The sequence below is a fragment of the Lutra lutra genome, chromosome 4 (assembly GCF_902655055.1).
Source record: "Lutra lutra chromosome 4, mLutLut1.2, whole genome shotgun sequence".
NCBI lineage: Eukaryota > Metazoa > Chordata > Mammalia > Carnivora > Mustelidae > Lutra > Lutra lutra.
Window position 1 is genome coordinate 34,986,834 of NC_062281.1, and position 15,349 is coordinate 35,002,182.

General features: G+C 47.3%; 1 protein-coding gene across 2 annotated transcripts in view; it reads right to left on the reverse strand.

The window, feature by feature from the left end:
* Window positions 1-15,349, reverse strand: part of BAALC (BAALC binder of MAP3K1 and KLF4) — an 84,334-nt gene that overhangs the window by 8,485 nt on the left and 60,500 nt on the right. The window contains exon 2 of one of the 2 annotated variants that reach the window (XM_047727310.1): window positions 5,072-5,238. In XM_047727310.1, the coding sequence (XP_047583266.1) occupies window positions 5,072-5,238 (167 nt within the window). Of the gene's footprint in view, window positions 1-5,071; window positions 5,239-15,349 lie in introns of those variants that run through there. The other variant, XM_047727311.1, reaches the window with a different exon arrangement.

Consider the following 15,349-nt stretch of genomic DNA (forward strand, 5'->3'; position numbering starts at 1 on the left):
GGGAGTCCTAGGGCTGAGGGAGCGGCACACTCAGATTGGAGAGCAAGGGTCTGGAGGCAGCCTGGAACTCCTGAATGACAAATTAGCCAGACAGAACAGTGGCTGTAGGACTGCCTCCTGGGTTTTTGTCAAGCTCAGGGAAGAGGCTGTGGGGAGGAGACCCAGGCAGGGATTGCTCAGGTGCTGAGCTGCAGGAAGGCCCCAAGTGACTGGAGGAAATCAAGATACAGCAGAGAAATCAAGACACCGTCTCCATCGAGGCAGCTCCAGTTTGTACAATATCGTTATTGTCACCTTCCTTTCACTAGTTAGCACCTGTTCAGGCCAGCAGAAGACAGGGGCCGAGGGAACTGAAAGAAGGAAGCTATGGTTTGTCTGGTGGGGCATGAGGTGCAGAGGGGCTCAGAACAGGAGACGCTGCTGCTCACAGCCATTCCTCAGCTGTCCCCAGAACCCTCCAGAAAGCAATCCAAACTGTGGGGAGGCGTCTCTATGAAAGGGAGGAGTTGCTATGCCCTCTATGTGACCTTTCATTTCCTTGAAATAAATAGCACTACCTCAAATCGGGGAAGCCTGTGTTCATTTACCCTGTATTATCTGACGCCCCAGCCTCACCCCCACTAAACCTGGCAGCCGCTTCAGCACACAGGACACGTGTTCCTTTTCCACTCCCGGATCCTTGGCATCAGAACCCTGCCTGGCACCTCGATGGCACTCCGGGGAAGAACATGACACGAACGCATCCAAGGAATGCTTATAGGACCTGAGCAGAACGTTTTCCAGGCCTCACAAGGACTGCCTCGGCACACAGGCTTGTTCTGTCCATGGGGATGCAGACAGGTACCTAGAGATGCCTGCTTCGTGAACGGTTCTTCTGGAGAAAGAAAGCTCTTTAAAAATGCCCAAAGCCTAGGGGCTCCTGGGGGGCTCAGTGGGTTAAGGCCTCTGCCTTCAGCTCAGGTCATGACCTCAGGGTCCTGGGATCGAGCCCCACATTGGGCTCTCTGCTCAGCAGGGAGCCTGCTTCCCCCCTCTCTTTCTCTGCCTGCCTCTCTGCCTACTTGTAATCTCTCTCTCTTTGGGTCAAATAAATAAATAAAATTTTTTAAAAATAAAATGCTCAAAGCCCATCAGCCCGGGGCTGGATGCGGCACAGGAGTGCGCTGTGGAACGGCAGGATGTTGTCTTGGGGGAGCAGAGGAGGAGGGAAGGGGAGAGTGGCTACTGCCCGAGCTGGTCACTGGTCACCGAAAATGCAGGAAGCTGTAGCCCAGGGTGCAGGCGGGCAGCGCGGAAGAGGTGGTCCGTCGAAGGCCCTGGAGCGTTTAGGAAGCAAACGATTTTCCCTGAGCAGATTCACCGCTGAGAGCTGTGTGGGGACGAGATAGCTCTGCTGACAGGAGCTTCAGGGAGAGGTAAGCTTGGCTCGTAAAGCCCACTGTGGATAGGAAACCTGTGCCATGGCTTCTGGGGACACAAGACGCCTGGTGGCTGGTGAGACCCCAGGACACAAAGATCACTGAGGCACTTCAGCACCTGTCCGAACACTTGGGACCGAAGCACCTGCTCCCTGATCTTGTTTGGGAAGTGGCTGCGAGGCAGCCATCACTCACTGGACTGCGAAAACCACCTGTGTGGATGGCTGATCAACGGGGCCACCACTCCTGGGGCTGTACTGGTGGGACAGCTCCTCATGTCCCCTGCCACTGGGCCAGGGAGGGTAGGAGTTGGTGTCCTCCGTGTGTGTGTGTGTGTTGGGGTGTGGGGGGGACTGCTGTCACAGGCCTAAGAAAGACTAAGCACAACTCATTGGCTTTATTTTTTTTTTTTAAAGATTATATGTATTTATTTGAGAGACAGAGAGAGAGAGAGAGAGTGCATGTGCAAGGGAGGACAGGAGTGGGACAAGCAGTCTCCCCACTGAGCTCGGACATGGGGCTCGATCCTAAGACTCTGAGATCATTACCTGAGCCAAAATCAAGAGTTGGTCGCTTAACCGACTGAGCCACCCAGGTGCCCCAACTTCCTGGCTTTAAATTCTTACGTTCTACAACTGGAATTCATCCGCAGCTGGTTAGCGTGTAAAGCTGGTTAGCGCGGAAAACAATTTGTCAGTATCTCTAAAAGTCGCATATATCCCCATCCCATGAGCCAGTAATTCTACTCCTAGGAATATATTGAAAAGAAATGAACGTCCACCAGCAGGCATGCCCACGGACGTCAGCAGCTGTATTGTTCACCATGGCCCGGCCAGAAACGACCCAAACATCCTTCAGGGGGAATAAGGTTACATTCACATAATGGAACAGACGTAACAATGAAAATGAGCAAATCTATGCAACTCACAACCACACAGATGAGTCTCACTGGCCTGACGTTGGACACAAGCAGCCAAGCACAAAAGAGCACACACCAAGTGACACCATCTATAAACGTCTACAAAACAAACCACACTGGCCTAGAATACTAGATGTCAGAAGAGTGGTTAGTCTGCAGAGGTGGACAGTGACTGACACGTCCCAGTCACCACGGTGAGGGGCACAAGTGACATTTCTGGGGTATGGAAAGTGTTCTGGGCTTCATGTGGCTAATGATTATGTGGGTGTGCCGCCTTGTAAAGATTTCATTGTGTCGCCTTGTAAAGATTCATTGCGCTTAGGACTGACTTGGGCGTTTTTCTGAATGTACGTTCCATGTGGTAGACAGCGTGACTGTCCTTAATCAATCCTTTGCTGTCTCTCCAGTCAGGACTTCCTTGCCCTCCTGATGGGGGGCTTGTCCATGTGACCTGCTTGGGCCAAGAGGAGGTTAGCTGGCAGGATATGAGCAGAGACGTGAAATGTGTTCCTGTAGTTTGGTTTTGCCCTCTTGAGTTTCTACCACAGTCGTGAGAAGATATGCCCCAGAGATGCTGCTTTTCTGGACTGATTCCCAAAATAATATACATGCAACAGCCTGAACTACATGCGGAGCCTGGTGCCGAAGTCAGGCCTAGCCACTCAACTCACAGCTGATTGTGGCAGGAAAAATAAGATTGTTCGAAGCCACTGAACGCTGGTGTGCTTTGGTGTGCAGCATTACTGTGGCCATAAAGGACTAATACCTTATTCTTCAGTCAAAAAGTCTGTCCAGGGTGCCTGGGTGGCTCAGTGGGTTAAGCCGCTGCCTTCGGCTCAGGTCATGATCTCAGGGTCCTGGGATCGAGTCCCGCATCGAGCTCTCTGCTCAGCAGGGAGCCCGCTTCCCTCTCTCTCTCTCTCTCTGCCTGCCTCTCCATCTACTTGTGATCTCTCTCTGTCAAATAAATTAAAAAAAAAAAAAAAAGTCTGTCCACGTCTCTATGCTCCATCTTTATAACAGTTGCCTGTTTCAAGTTCCAGTCCCTGGTACCCACCTCCAGCACTTACATGAATGACTCATGACGACTCATGTCCTAAGTCCAATGAATCAGTTTCCTTTTCTATAAATTGGGGACGAAGCTTACTTTACAGTGCTCCTGGGAGGATTTAATGCCCCAGCAGACCTAAAAGCACTTTGCAAATCGCAGAGCACAATTTTCAAGGGACGAATGATGGGGGGCAGGACGCCAGTGTGTGTGGATCACGCCACACACCAGGCAGAACTGCTTTCTGTCCCCCACGACCCAGCCTGACTTGAAGGGGGGGCACACACGTGGGGAGGAGGCTCGGGTATACGTGTCAAGCCCTGCACTAAAGCAGTCTCCCAGGTTTTGAGCCTAGCTCTGTGGGGCCTACCCTTGGGGGAGGCAATGATGCTTAGGTCTCTAGAAGGCCAGCTCATGCACAGGCCAAGTAGGCAGTCCAGGACCCTAGGAGGGTCACCCTCAAGTTCAAGTCAATCCCCTCCCCCTCCATGTCTTTCTTCCGAGTCTGAAGAGCCACGTCAGTGCTTGATTCCATCCTGTTGGGTGCTGTGGGCCTAACCACCCCCTGCTAATCCCCACTGCCTGACTTACAACACTTCTCTGTTTACACAGAACAGGCCCATCTGTTCTCTCACTGGGCTATTATTTCCATTGTGTGCATAAGGAGCCCGAGACTCTGAGAGATTAAGTGGTCCCTGCCAGGCCACTTAGTTAACAAGCGTTAGAGCTGAATTTGCAACAGGTTTTCTAACCAGGGTTAGAAAGGTAGGGTGGTAACTCACTCAAGTGAGCAAGAATTCCATCATTAAAGAACCAGCTGGAGCGTCAGGAAACAGGTGGCAGTGGCCTGAGGGGACAAGACCAGTAAATTTTGACAGGGGAGAGTTGGGGACATGTGTTTGGAAAATCAGCATCAGAGAAGCAGTAGACCTTGGTGGTGGTGGGGCGGGGCTGGTGCAGATGAGGAAGTGGGGGAGGGAGTGGAAGGAGGAGGCGGACCCCTGGTGGGCCAACCAGGGGCAGTCTTTCCCGGGGGAGGAGCTAGGGCCAGCAGCGGGAGCGCTTCCCCATAACAGCTCTGGGAGAAAGGAAAGACTGCAAAGGAGGCCCGCCGGCCTCTGGGCCTCTGGTGCCGCAGCCTTACCTCTTCTTCAACCCTAACAGTTTGAGGGTGATGCTACCACCACATCTGGCAATGACAGCCCCCCTTGGGGACGCTCCCACTGACCACCTGGGCGGAGGGTGTGAGGTTAAAAACGCCTAGCCTGACTCCTACCACACCAGTTTTCTCTCTCCTTCCCTGACAACCCTGAGCCCTGCCCACTGCCTGGCCCCACACTGGTTTCTGTGACCAGTACAGTCCTCAATGTCAAGATGGTGAGAGCTGTGCTGAAGGGAGCCTGGAACAAAGCTGTATTTAAGCAAACACACACTTCCTTTAGAGTGCAGACAGCAAGGGCCCATTTCCGCTGACTCAACAAAACACAGCGACCCTTGAGGCAGGGATGGGGTGGGAGTGCTATTTTCTTGGCAACAGTTTTCCCATGGGTTGAATAGGAAAATCTCCCTTTCGTAAGGTGAGGCGTCACTGCTCCTTCCTTGGGTACCAGCTCAGCGTGGCCCTGTTCCGAAGCAAGCTTCTCCCCTCTTCTCCAGAACCAAGTGGGTTCTGTGGCTGTGACCTACCTCCGTGCTCCGGAGGCCATTCTGTTTCTGGGTCAGAGGGCCTGAGTTGAGGCTCTGGGGATTCGGGCACTGGGTCCCACTGCTCATCTTCTTGTCTGGGTTGGAGAGTCCACCTGGGGCTGTAGATCGGGGCACACCATTGGAGGACAGTCCATCTTCCAGCGCACCTTGGGGAAGGAAGCAGAGGATGGTACTGGAGTCTTACACATGACAGATGCTGCAAACAATTCCTCAGAGTGTGGGGGAAAAGCCACAAAGAAGAAATACATCACCACAATCTCACCATGTGGAATTACCCTTTCCAAAACATGTGTGGGGGGTTTTTAAATTTTAAATATATATATATATATAGGCTTCATGCCCGGTGTGGAGCCTGATATGGGGCTTGAACTCATGACCCTGAGACCAAGACTCAGACACTTGGCTGAGCCACCCAGGTGTTGTATTTTTTTCTTTTAACAAAAACGAGATTTTAAAATAATTTTGTAACCTGAAACTTTTACTTAATAATACATCAATGACATTTTTCCATGCAATTCAATATTCTGCCATATTAGTTTTCACCCACTTAGTCTGCCATCATATGGATGTATCACCATTTATTTTTAATTTTTTTTAAGTGGGGCTTGAACTCATGACCCCAAGATCAAGAGCTGGATGCTGTAACGACTGAGTCAGCCAGGCGCCCCCGTCATCATTTATTTAATCCCCTCTAGCTGGTTATTTGTTTTCACAATAAATGTCACTGTGGTTGAAAAGCCTTACATTTAAAGCTTTATTATTTATTTATTTATTTATTTGAGAGGGAGAGAGAGAGAGCAGGGGAGGGGCAAAGGGAGAGGGAGAGCATCTCAAGCAGACTTCCCGATGAGTATGGAGCCTGATGCGGGGCTCGATCTCATGACCCACGAGATCACAACCTGGAGCTGAAATTGAGAGTTCGACGCTCAACTGACTGAGCCATTCAGGTGCCCCTTAAAGCTTTATTCTTAATTACCTCCTTAGGATAAATTCCTATAAGTGGAATTACTGGTTTGAAGTTTGAAGGTTATACAGTTTTTTACAGCATTCCATCTCAAAGTGTTGGACTGAGCATGTGTTCTTCCCATAACAAATGCCAAGAAGTGATAGAATGAGATTTAAATAAATGGTGCCCCTGAAAAGCAGGAGGCTACATCGAGGACTAACTACATGGTGGGAGAGTGCCTGACTGAACAGAGAAAAGGTTGTCCAGGAAGCACGAGGGGGAATAGCAGGTGGGAGCCAGGAAGTGCGCCCAAGTTCTGCAGTAGCCACAGGGAGGCTGGGGCAGCCGTTCTACTGCTCCAGCCGCCAAGGCCGGTCAGCAGTCATGGAGCCCTCTGTGAGGTGGGATATTATGATAGAACAAGAAATACATACTTGGTCTTTTCCTCCAGTTCCTGGCAAAGATCTCCAAAAACCCTGGTCATTTTCTGAGTGACAGAGTAATAGGAGCATCTTTTTGTGATAACATTTGGTCTTTGTTCCAGTTCATGTCACAGAGACTCCTAAGTCCCTTGGAATTTTGTGGGTGATAGGAGAGACAGGACCACCATTTATTCTAATGAAGCAACTCTCACAGGTTCCCCTGATAGCTTCAGGTTGGGGACTGGTTGCCAGAAAGACCTAATCTTGACTAAGAGCTTGGAACTTTCAGCCTCACCTCCCAAACTCTGGGAAGGAGCTAGAAATTGAGTCATTTGATCATGCCTACATGATGAAACCTCCCATTAAAAAAGCCCTTAAATAACAATGTTACGGGAGCATCCAGGTTGGTGAAAGCATCCATGTGCCAAGAGGGTGACAAGCCCTAATTCCACAGGAACAGAATGCACTTATGAATCTTCCAGACCTCGCTCTATGAACCTCTTCAATCTGGCTGTTCCTTTGTATCCTTTATAGTATCATTTATGATAAACTGGCAAACATTAGTAGGGTGTCCCTGAGTTCCGTGAGCCATGCTAGCAAATTATTGAACCCGAGGAGGGGATACAAGAACTCTAATTTACAGCTGGCTGGTCAGACGTACAGGGGGCAACCTGGGATCTGGGATTGGCCTCTGAAATGGGGGGGGGGCAGTCTTGCGGGACTGAGCCCTTTACCTTTGGGGGATGTGCTGACTCTACAGTCAGATTTGAACTGAATTGTAGAACACACAGTTGGTGTCCAGAGAGTTGGAGAATTGGTTGATGTGGTAGGAAAAGAAAATCCCACACATTTGGTGTCAGAAGTGTTGTGAGTAGAAACAGCACTGAGAGGGGCCTGGCTCAGAGAGGAGGGAGGTACTCTCAAGGGCCTTGACACCTGAGAGGAAGAGGAAGAGAAAATCCACACCATGAAGGTTGGCTCACGGGAAGCAGTGCCAAGAGTTAGGCCAATAGTTTCCATCCTTGCCTTCCAAGTGCTTCTTAAAAGAAGTAGGTGCAGCTGATGTTCTACAGGGAATTTCAGCTACACAAATTAGCACAGAACAGGATTAAACAAACATCTGGAGAAGGCCAACACCATAAAAGAGAGACAGCAAACTTTAGAGAGCACAGAAAATGTAGCTAACAAGGTATGCAGCAGAAAATTTTAAATAAATGCCCAGAAAAATGAGGGAAGATAAGGTAAGCACAAAACGAGGACAAGAGTGGCTAAAGATATTTGAAATAATAATTTTAACTGTTGAAATGAATTTTTAAATACTCAGTAGAGAAGTTGAATACCAGGACAAACATAAAGAGCAAGTTAATCAACTGCTCCAGGGATTCTCCTGAAGGAGTGAATGAAGGGATGAAAAACACGTTGGGAACAAAGGATCAAAATCCAGACATTACAACCTCAGTCGAATAGCAGTTCCAGAAGGAGAGAGTAGAGAAAAATGAAGGGAAGCAATATTCACAGAAATAATAGTATTTCTCAGAACTGAATGAAGAAAGATGTGAAACCCCAAACTTTGAAATAGCCTACAAAGATTTGAGAAGACAGATGAAAAGAAAATCCAACCTAGATATAGATCTTAGTGAAAATTCAAAAACTGTCAATAACAAGAAAAGCTTTAGAAGAGGCAAACAAATAAAAACAAGAAAGCAGAATGAGATTGACGTTAGACTTTTTATCAACAACCAATGGATGTAAGAAAATGTGGAACAGTGACTTCAAGATTTCAAAGGATATGCACTTGGCAAAGTCTTCCACATTGCCAAATTTACCTCTAGAAATCTCCAATTACCCTACTGCCTTCTCCCAATAGTAAATGAAATGGCAATATTCCCTAAACCCACACGAACCCTGAATATTTTCTTTTTTGTTCCTCATCTTTGCCAATTTAAGAGGCAAAACAAAGTATCTCACTGCTTGGATTTACACCGCTTGATTTACTAGAGATACCGTATTATTTATGTGCCTTATTGGCTAATTATGTGGAACTTTTTTTAAATTGTCAAGTCATGTGCCTTTCTTTTGGGGTGTTAGCCTGGGTTTGCTTTTATTCAAACTTAAGGAAAACAAACAAAATCCTTTCGCAGAGTGTTGAGAACTGACTTGCCATGAGGCACGCATCAGAGTGCAGCAGGTCTGATGTACAAAGAGAGGGAAGGCTGGTTGACTAGGCAGAGCTGGTGAGGCCACAGTCCCAACACGGCTGAGGAAGCAGTGATCCAAAAGAACACACACATCCACAGGGCACCCACCTGTTCTGCAAAATGCTAAGAGGCTTTCAACTGTGGAAATGGGACAGAGATCAGAAATCAAAATATCGGAAATAGAAAATGGCGGGCCTGGAGTTTCCTGACTGGCAGGCTATAGTAGTCGGGGCACTGTGGACATGTTCCAGATGTGCAGAGACATGCATTCTTTCAGCTCGGCTTGCCTCACATCTTTGGGGCGCCCTTCCTCCATCAGCTGGCAGCCTACCCCCTGTCTTTTCCCATCTTCCCTCTATCCTATACCTAAAGGGCCTCGAATATATGTATATGAACCCTCCCCCACCCCCCGCAGCACACATATTCAATCTCCATCTCTAGTTTCCCCGTGGCCCATGGGAGGCTAACCTGGAGAATGAATCAGGAGAAGAGGCCCATGAAAAACCTAGAAGCAGGCTTGGCGTGATTTGAGCTGGTAATTCCAGGGTCCCAGCACCCACAGAAGAATCTAGAACAGAGCTTCTCAGTGTGACCCAGGGACCAAACTGTTGTTACTGGTCTGCTGTGGCTTAAGAATAAAAACTGAATGCAAGCATTTAGAAATGTCTATGGCACTTGACATTACTGGAACATCAGAGGGTGAACTTGTGTGACTGAGTTTCTCTGATTCAACAAGAGATAGACCAGTTCCAGTGCTGTCAGACTCACAGAGTGAGTCCCAAGGGGGTGTGAGCCAGGTATTAGCCATGGCAGTAAGACCACACATTTGTCTGTGATGGACTTGGGAAAAAAAGCAACTGATCCTGAAGGAGGGCTGGGGACTTTGTCAGGTATGTCCCCTTGCCCTGTAGGGAAGAGTGGGACCAAGTGGCATGGGGCAGAAAAGGGAACATAGGACCAAGAGAGAAGCTCTACCTACTTTAGTCCAGGGTTGAACTGCCTTCAGCTCTTGGGGCTACTGAGTGGGACTCAAGGCTAGCCAGTACCACCTTCACTGTTTACCACAGTGGGCCATAAGAATGTTGCCATTTTCTATGCTGTTCATGACTTGGTATCTGGGTTAAAGGTAGGTAAGAGGGCCTATTGAGCCATCCACTGAATGCACCATGGTGCTTCCAGCGTGGTAGGGATGTCCACCCCCATGTCTTACTCTGAGACATTCAAGACATGTATCTGACCCCAATCCTCCCCGTGCCCATGGCCGGCTCCCCTCCCCACCAATGCAACCCAGCTGCTAACCCGGGAGGAGGAAGGCAAGGCAGAAAAAGGAGGCTGGGGGCACAGGTGCCAAGAGCAGGCAGTGGAGAGAACACATCCCAGGGAGGTAGATAGGCAACAGGAAGTGGAACCAAGCATGAATCAATGCTCCAAGCCTCTGGCAAATGCCCCATTGTTCCACAGGATTTCACTTACAAACCACAAAATAAAAGATAAAATTACTAAGAATTTCAAGAATGCCGCAGAACATTAAATCCTAAGTACAGAGCCCCTTCCAGCTCAGCAGAACCTGTGCAGCCGCACAGGTTGCACACCCATGAAGCCAGTCCTACCAACACTTAAAGATCAAAGCAGAGTAGCTGTGGCTAAGGTACAAATGGCCACTCTTGCATTCTCAGCAGCCCCTCCATTCCCCGGGCATCTCTGCTCAGCCACAGGGTTCCTAGGAAAACTGGAAAATCGTTCATTTGGTCCAGTGCTTTCAGTTTTCATTGGTGGCTAATCAAAAATTAGAACTCTGGTTTCTTCATCCCCAATCCAGGGACTTCCTCATTGATTAAATAGGAATAACAATTCAACAACAACAACAACAACAACAACAATAATTCCAACTTTATAGACCATTGTAAGGATTAAATAAGACAACATATATAAAGGTTCCAACATGTTTGGCACATACATTGTACTTATTTTTATATGGCCTAATACCACTAATGTCTCCTCCATTAGCTGCACTAGTTACATACTATTTATGAGTCATACGGCGTGCTAAAGGACTGGCCCACTGAGCCTGATGAGTAAGCAGAGAAGCTAACCGTGAGCAGGATTATCAGCCCAATGTGCTCAGGAGGTATGAACAGAAGGTCAGGAAAGTGGGGGTGGGGGGGCATTTACTGTTACTTCTACCTACCATAAACTAGGTGATTTTGCTGCATGGCTTTAAGTTAACTGGTATTTGCTAGTTCCAAAAATAATAGATTCAATGTTAGAAAGTTTGTGAGCTATAGAAAACCACAAAGGAAGAATAATTTCTACCTCATTGCCCAGAGCTATTTCCTATTAACAAAATGCCAAATGTCCTTCTGGCAGACGCTACTGGTGTCCACCCAGGTCCACCTACCGGGCCCCTGCCCCCACCCCCCAGCCGCTGTGGATGTCAGTGGCTAGCAGCTCTTGGCTGCTCTCTTCTCCTAAGGCTTGCCGTTGGCTGAAGGAAGCCCCCTTACCAGGACAGGCCTGACCAGTTACATCAGGTACAGCCCATGGCCAATAATCAACTAAAAGTGTATTGCGGGGGTGATGTATAACAGCACAGTCCTCTTGCCTCTGAGCAGGACAATTTTGTCCCTTTGCTCCAAAGCAACCCGTTGGATCAGGCTGAGGCTAGACTAATCCTGAAACCACATCTCTGCCCAGCTCCTTCCCCTGGCGGTCCTACTTCCCTATTCTCTCTCTCACACAGTTCTTCTTCCAGTAGTGTCTCCAGGAGTCACTTACATAAAATCCCCTTCTCAGGCTCTGCTTCCAGAGAACCAAACCTAGGACAGTGTGTAGAGCCTGCATGCAGCATATATTCCTTCTGCTCCTCCACACTCACTCTCCCCTCCTCCCTACCCTGTTCTATGTTCCAGAACACTGACCTGAATGAACCACATCAACAGGCTCCCTCATCCCCCTGGCTTCCATTCGGGTTTGCCAACAGGCAGCACCAGCTAGCGAGCAGAGGGGTCTAGAGAAGCACACTGAGGTCGGGTCTTTGTTCCCCCAGCTCCCACCCTGCAGGGTCACCATGGGTGCACTGCATCCTCTATACACTCCTCCTCCAAAAAAATGTACAGAACCAAGAAAAGCCAGAAAGACTGTGCAATTAGGAGGTTTCTGATGACTTCTGGGAAGGCTCAGAGTGGTGGGAACTGAGGACAGATGGCAAATTGTTGAGTAGGATGTTACAGATGCTACATTGGTCAGGGTGTTCAGATACAAGTAATAGAATTGACTCCAGTGAGTTGAAGTAGGAAAGCAATTTATTTGAACGGTCTGAGAGGCTCTCAGACTTTCTGGGAGGGTTGGAGAATGAGGCATAGAGGTTATCTATCCAGGCATAATGTCCCAAATCCCTCCATGGAGCTTGTCCTACCAAGCCCTACACCCTGGAACCTGGCCTCAGCATTGCTGCCACACTTGTAATAACAAAGTATTGTTGTTTTTCTGAAATTCCTGAATTTTATCTGGCAACCCTACCTCGTGCCAAGCACCCCAGGCAGGGGGTGGGGGGCGGGGAGGGCATTGTTGTGAAAGCTGCAATGTACTAGACCCTGAGCTGCATCTGCAACTCTGCTCCATGCCAGCCCTCTCAAGCCTGAAAGATGGGAGAGTGACTCTTATTTTACAGGAGAAGAAGCTGAAATTTAATGCAGGTTCTGTATGTTTCCAAAGCTTGTGGTCCTAGCACGTAATCACATATCCTTCAAAGAAAAAATAACAAGTAGGCAGTTCTCCAACTTTAGTGGGCATGAGACCCACCTGGGGTGTCCGTTAAAATGCAGATCCCTATGTCCAACCCCCAGAATTTTGGATTCAGTAGGGGCCCAGGAATATGCATGCATTATGATAAGTTCCCTCCACTCTACCCACTTCCAGTGATTCTGAGACGTGGAATTCTAAAGAATGCACTTTTAGGCTCCTGACATGGAGACTGATGCTTATGCTTGAGGGTTACATGTAAAATGCCCAACTATATTTCTTTCCACAGTGAACTCACAGTAGTAAATTGAGGGACATCTGTGTGCCCTGGGGGGTATGTCTTTGTTTGACGTCCTTCACAACATTTTTATTCTGTCCAGAAGACCAACCAAATCACTGACTTTGCCAAAAGATGGGAAACAGCTGTGTCCGAAGCTTGCTGGTAAGTTGCAACCAAGGACTTCTTGCCAGTTTCTTGCTGTTTTGGAAATGGAGCTGGGAAGGGAGCAGCACAGACAAATTAAGAATGATAGCTGGAAGCCATGTGGAGAGCAGGACAAGGGGAAACTGCTCCGTAACCCAAGCACCTGGTTTTCTTTGGTGAAGGTGATCTCTGCGTCCAAAGTCACTGAAACCACCTGAAAGTCATACCCTCAGTGCCTGAAAACCGGAGTGTAAGACACTAGCAGTCTATCTGGGAAGAATCTCCTCAACTCACATCAGATGAAACTCTGGCTCATCGGTGTCTGGGCTCAGGCCCTGAGCACGCGGCTGAAGATGATTTTGTCTGAACCACAACCACGCAGCCACTTAGAATTGGTCTCCTTATTTTTCAAAATGAGCTAACATGGAGGGGCATCTGTCATTTCTTCAGTCTGATGAGTGATTTTTGAGCACACACTACATGTAAGAAGCTATGTGGTTTTTTGGAAAACTAATTTCAGGAAGTCCTTTAAAAATGGTGAGCAACCCTTACATTTATTGTCAACCGATTATGATCAAGGGTGTCAATGGGGGAAGAGTTTTTTCTTTTCTTTTCTTCTTCTTCTTTTTTTTTTTTCCTTTGGCCAGGGGGCAGACCAGGGATAGTTTTTTCAAGTCATGTGTGGGGCAACTGGATATCTATATTTGAAAGAATGAAACTAGACCCCTATCTCACACCATATATAAAAGTTAACCCAAAAGGGATTAAAAAAAAAAAAAACCTAAATGTAATTGCTAGAACTATAAAACACTTGAAAGAAAACACAGGCATAAATCTTCATGACCTTGGGTTAGGCAATGGTTTCTTAAAAATGATCCCACAAGCACAAACAATAGCAGAAAACAGACAAATACATTACACCAAAATGTAAAACTTTTGCATCTTAAAGGACATCATAAAAAAAGTGAAATGACAATCCAGAAAACAGGAGAAAATTTTTGCAAATTTATATCTGACAAAGGACAAATAACCAAATGAAAACATAGGCAAAGGATATGAATAGATATTTCTTCAAAAAAGAATGCAAATGGCCAATAAGCACATGAAAAGATGTTCAATATCACTAGCTATTGGGGAAATATAAATCAAAACCATGAAATACTACTTCACACTCACTGGAATGGCTTTAAGAGAAAAAGGCAGATAATAACAAGTGTTGGAAAAGATATGGAGAATTCGGAACCCTCAGTCACTGCTGGTAAAAATAGTGAGCCTACTTTAGAAATCAGTCTGGCAACTCCTCCAAAGGTTAGACAGAGAGTTACCATATGTCTCAGAAATTCCACTTCTAGGTATATACTCAAGATAAATGAAAACCCACGTCCACTGAAAGACTTGTACGTAAGTGTTCACAGCAGGGTTATTCACTGTAGCCCCAAAGTGGAAACACCCCTCATATCCAACAATGACAGATGGATAAATAAAACATGGTATAAACATACAATGGAACAGAATTTGGTAATAAACAAAATGAGGTGCTGATCCATGCTGCAACAGTGATAAACCTTGAAAACATTATGCTAAGTAAAAGAAGCCAGTTACAAGTCACAGAGTACACTACTTCATTCATATGAAATGTGCAGAAATAGGTATATCTCTAGACAGAAAAATAAATTAATAATGGCGTGGAGCTGGGGGTGCTGGCGGGGGGGGAAATGAAGAATGATTACTAACAGACAAAGAATTTCTTTTTAAGGTGGTGAAAATGTTCTAAAACTGTGCACAACGCTGAGAATAGACTAAAACCCATTTAATTGTACACTTTAAGCAGGTCAGTTGCACGTGAATTATATAGCTCAATAAAGTTGTAATTTTTAAAAATGTCAGCAACACATTTTGGAATGTTATTTTGACTGAAGAAAAGACATTTGACTTTGAACAGCTATGGTCGGGGAAAGAAAATGACTGATGGACTTGTCCAGTCTACAGGGATAATGGCAGTTCTAGTCTAACAGTTGCCCAAGGCCATGGTTCCTGACTAGGAGGGAACGGGAGGGCCCGTTCCCTGAGATGAGTTGCCGGCCTATCACATCTGCCCTTGGCCATGGGCATTGGTGGTGCAAATGGCTTCCCCCTGGTACCTGTAGCATATGCAAGCACGACGCCTGCTGTGGGCAACAGCTGAACTGAAAAGATCCCAGGAAGAAGCAAGGGGAGTCCCGTCTGCCCTCAGTGAATTCAGACAGGTCTGGATTATTCTTTCCCCAAAGACACACCCAAGGACAGCAAACAAGCTGACTGAACTGGGAGGCAGCCTTTTCTCACTCTCGTTCTCTGTGCTGATGCTGTTGGAATCTGTCCGTCTTGCTCGTCCCTCTCTCCCTTTGATCCCTCCTTCACTCGCTTCTTCCTCATCATCATAAGTGATCACTTATCTGTTCTGTTATCCTCTGTCCTTGAATTAGCCAGTCATTTGAAAAACAGTTTTCCCGTGCCTACGACGTGCCAACCATTCCGCGGGAGCTG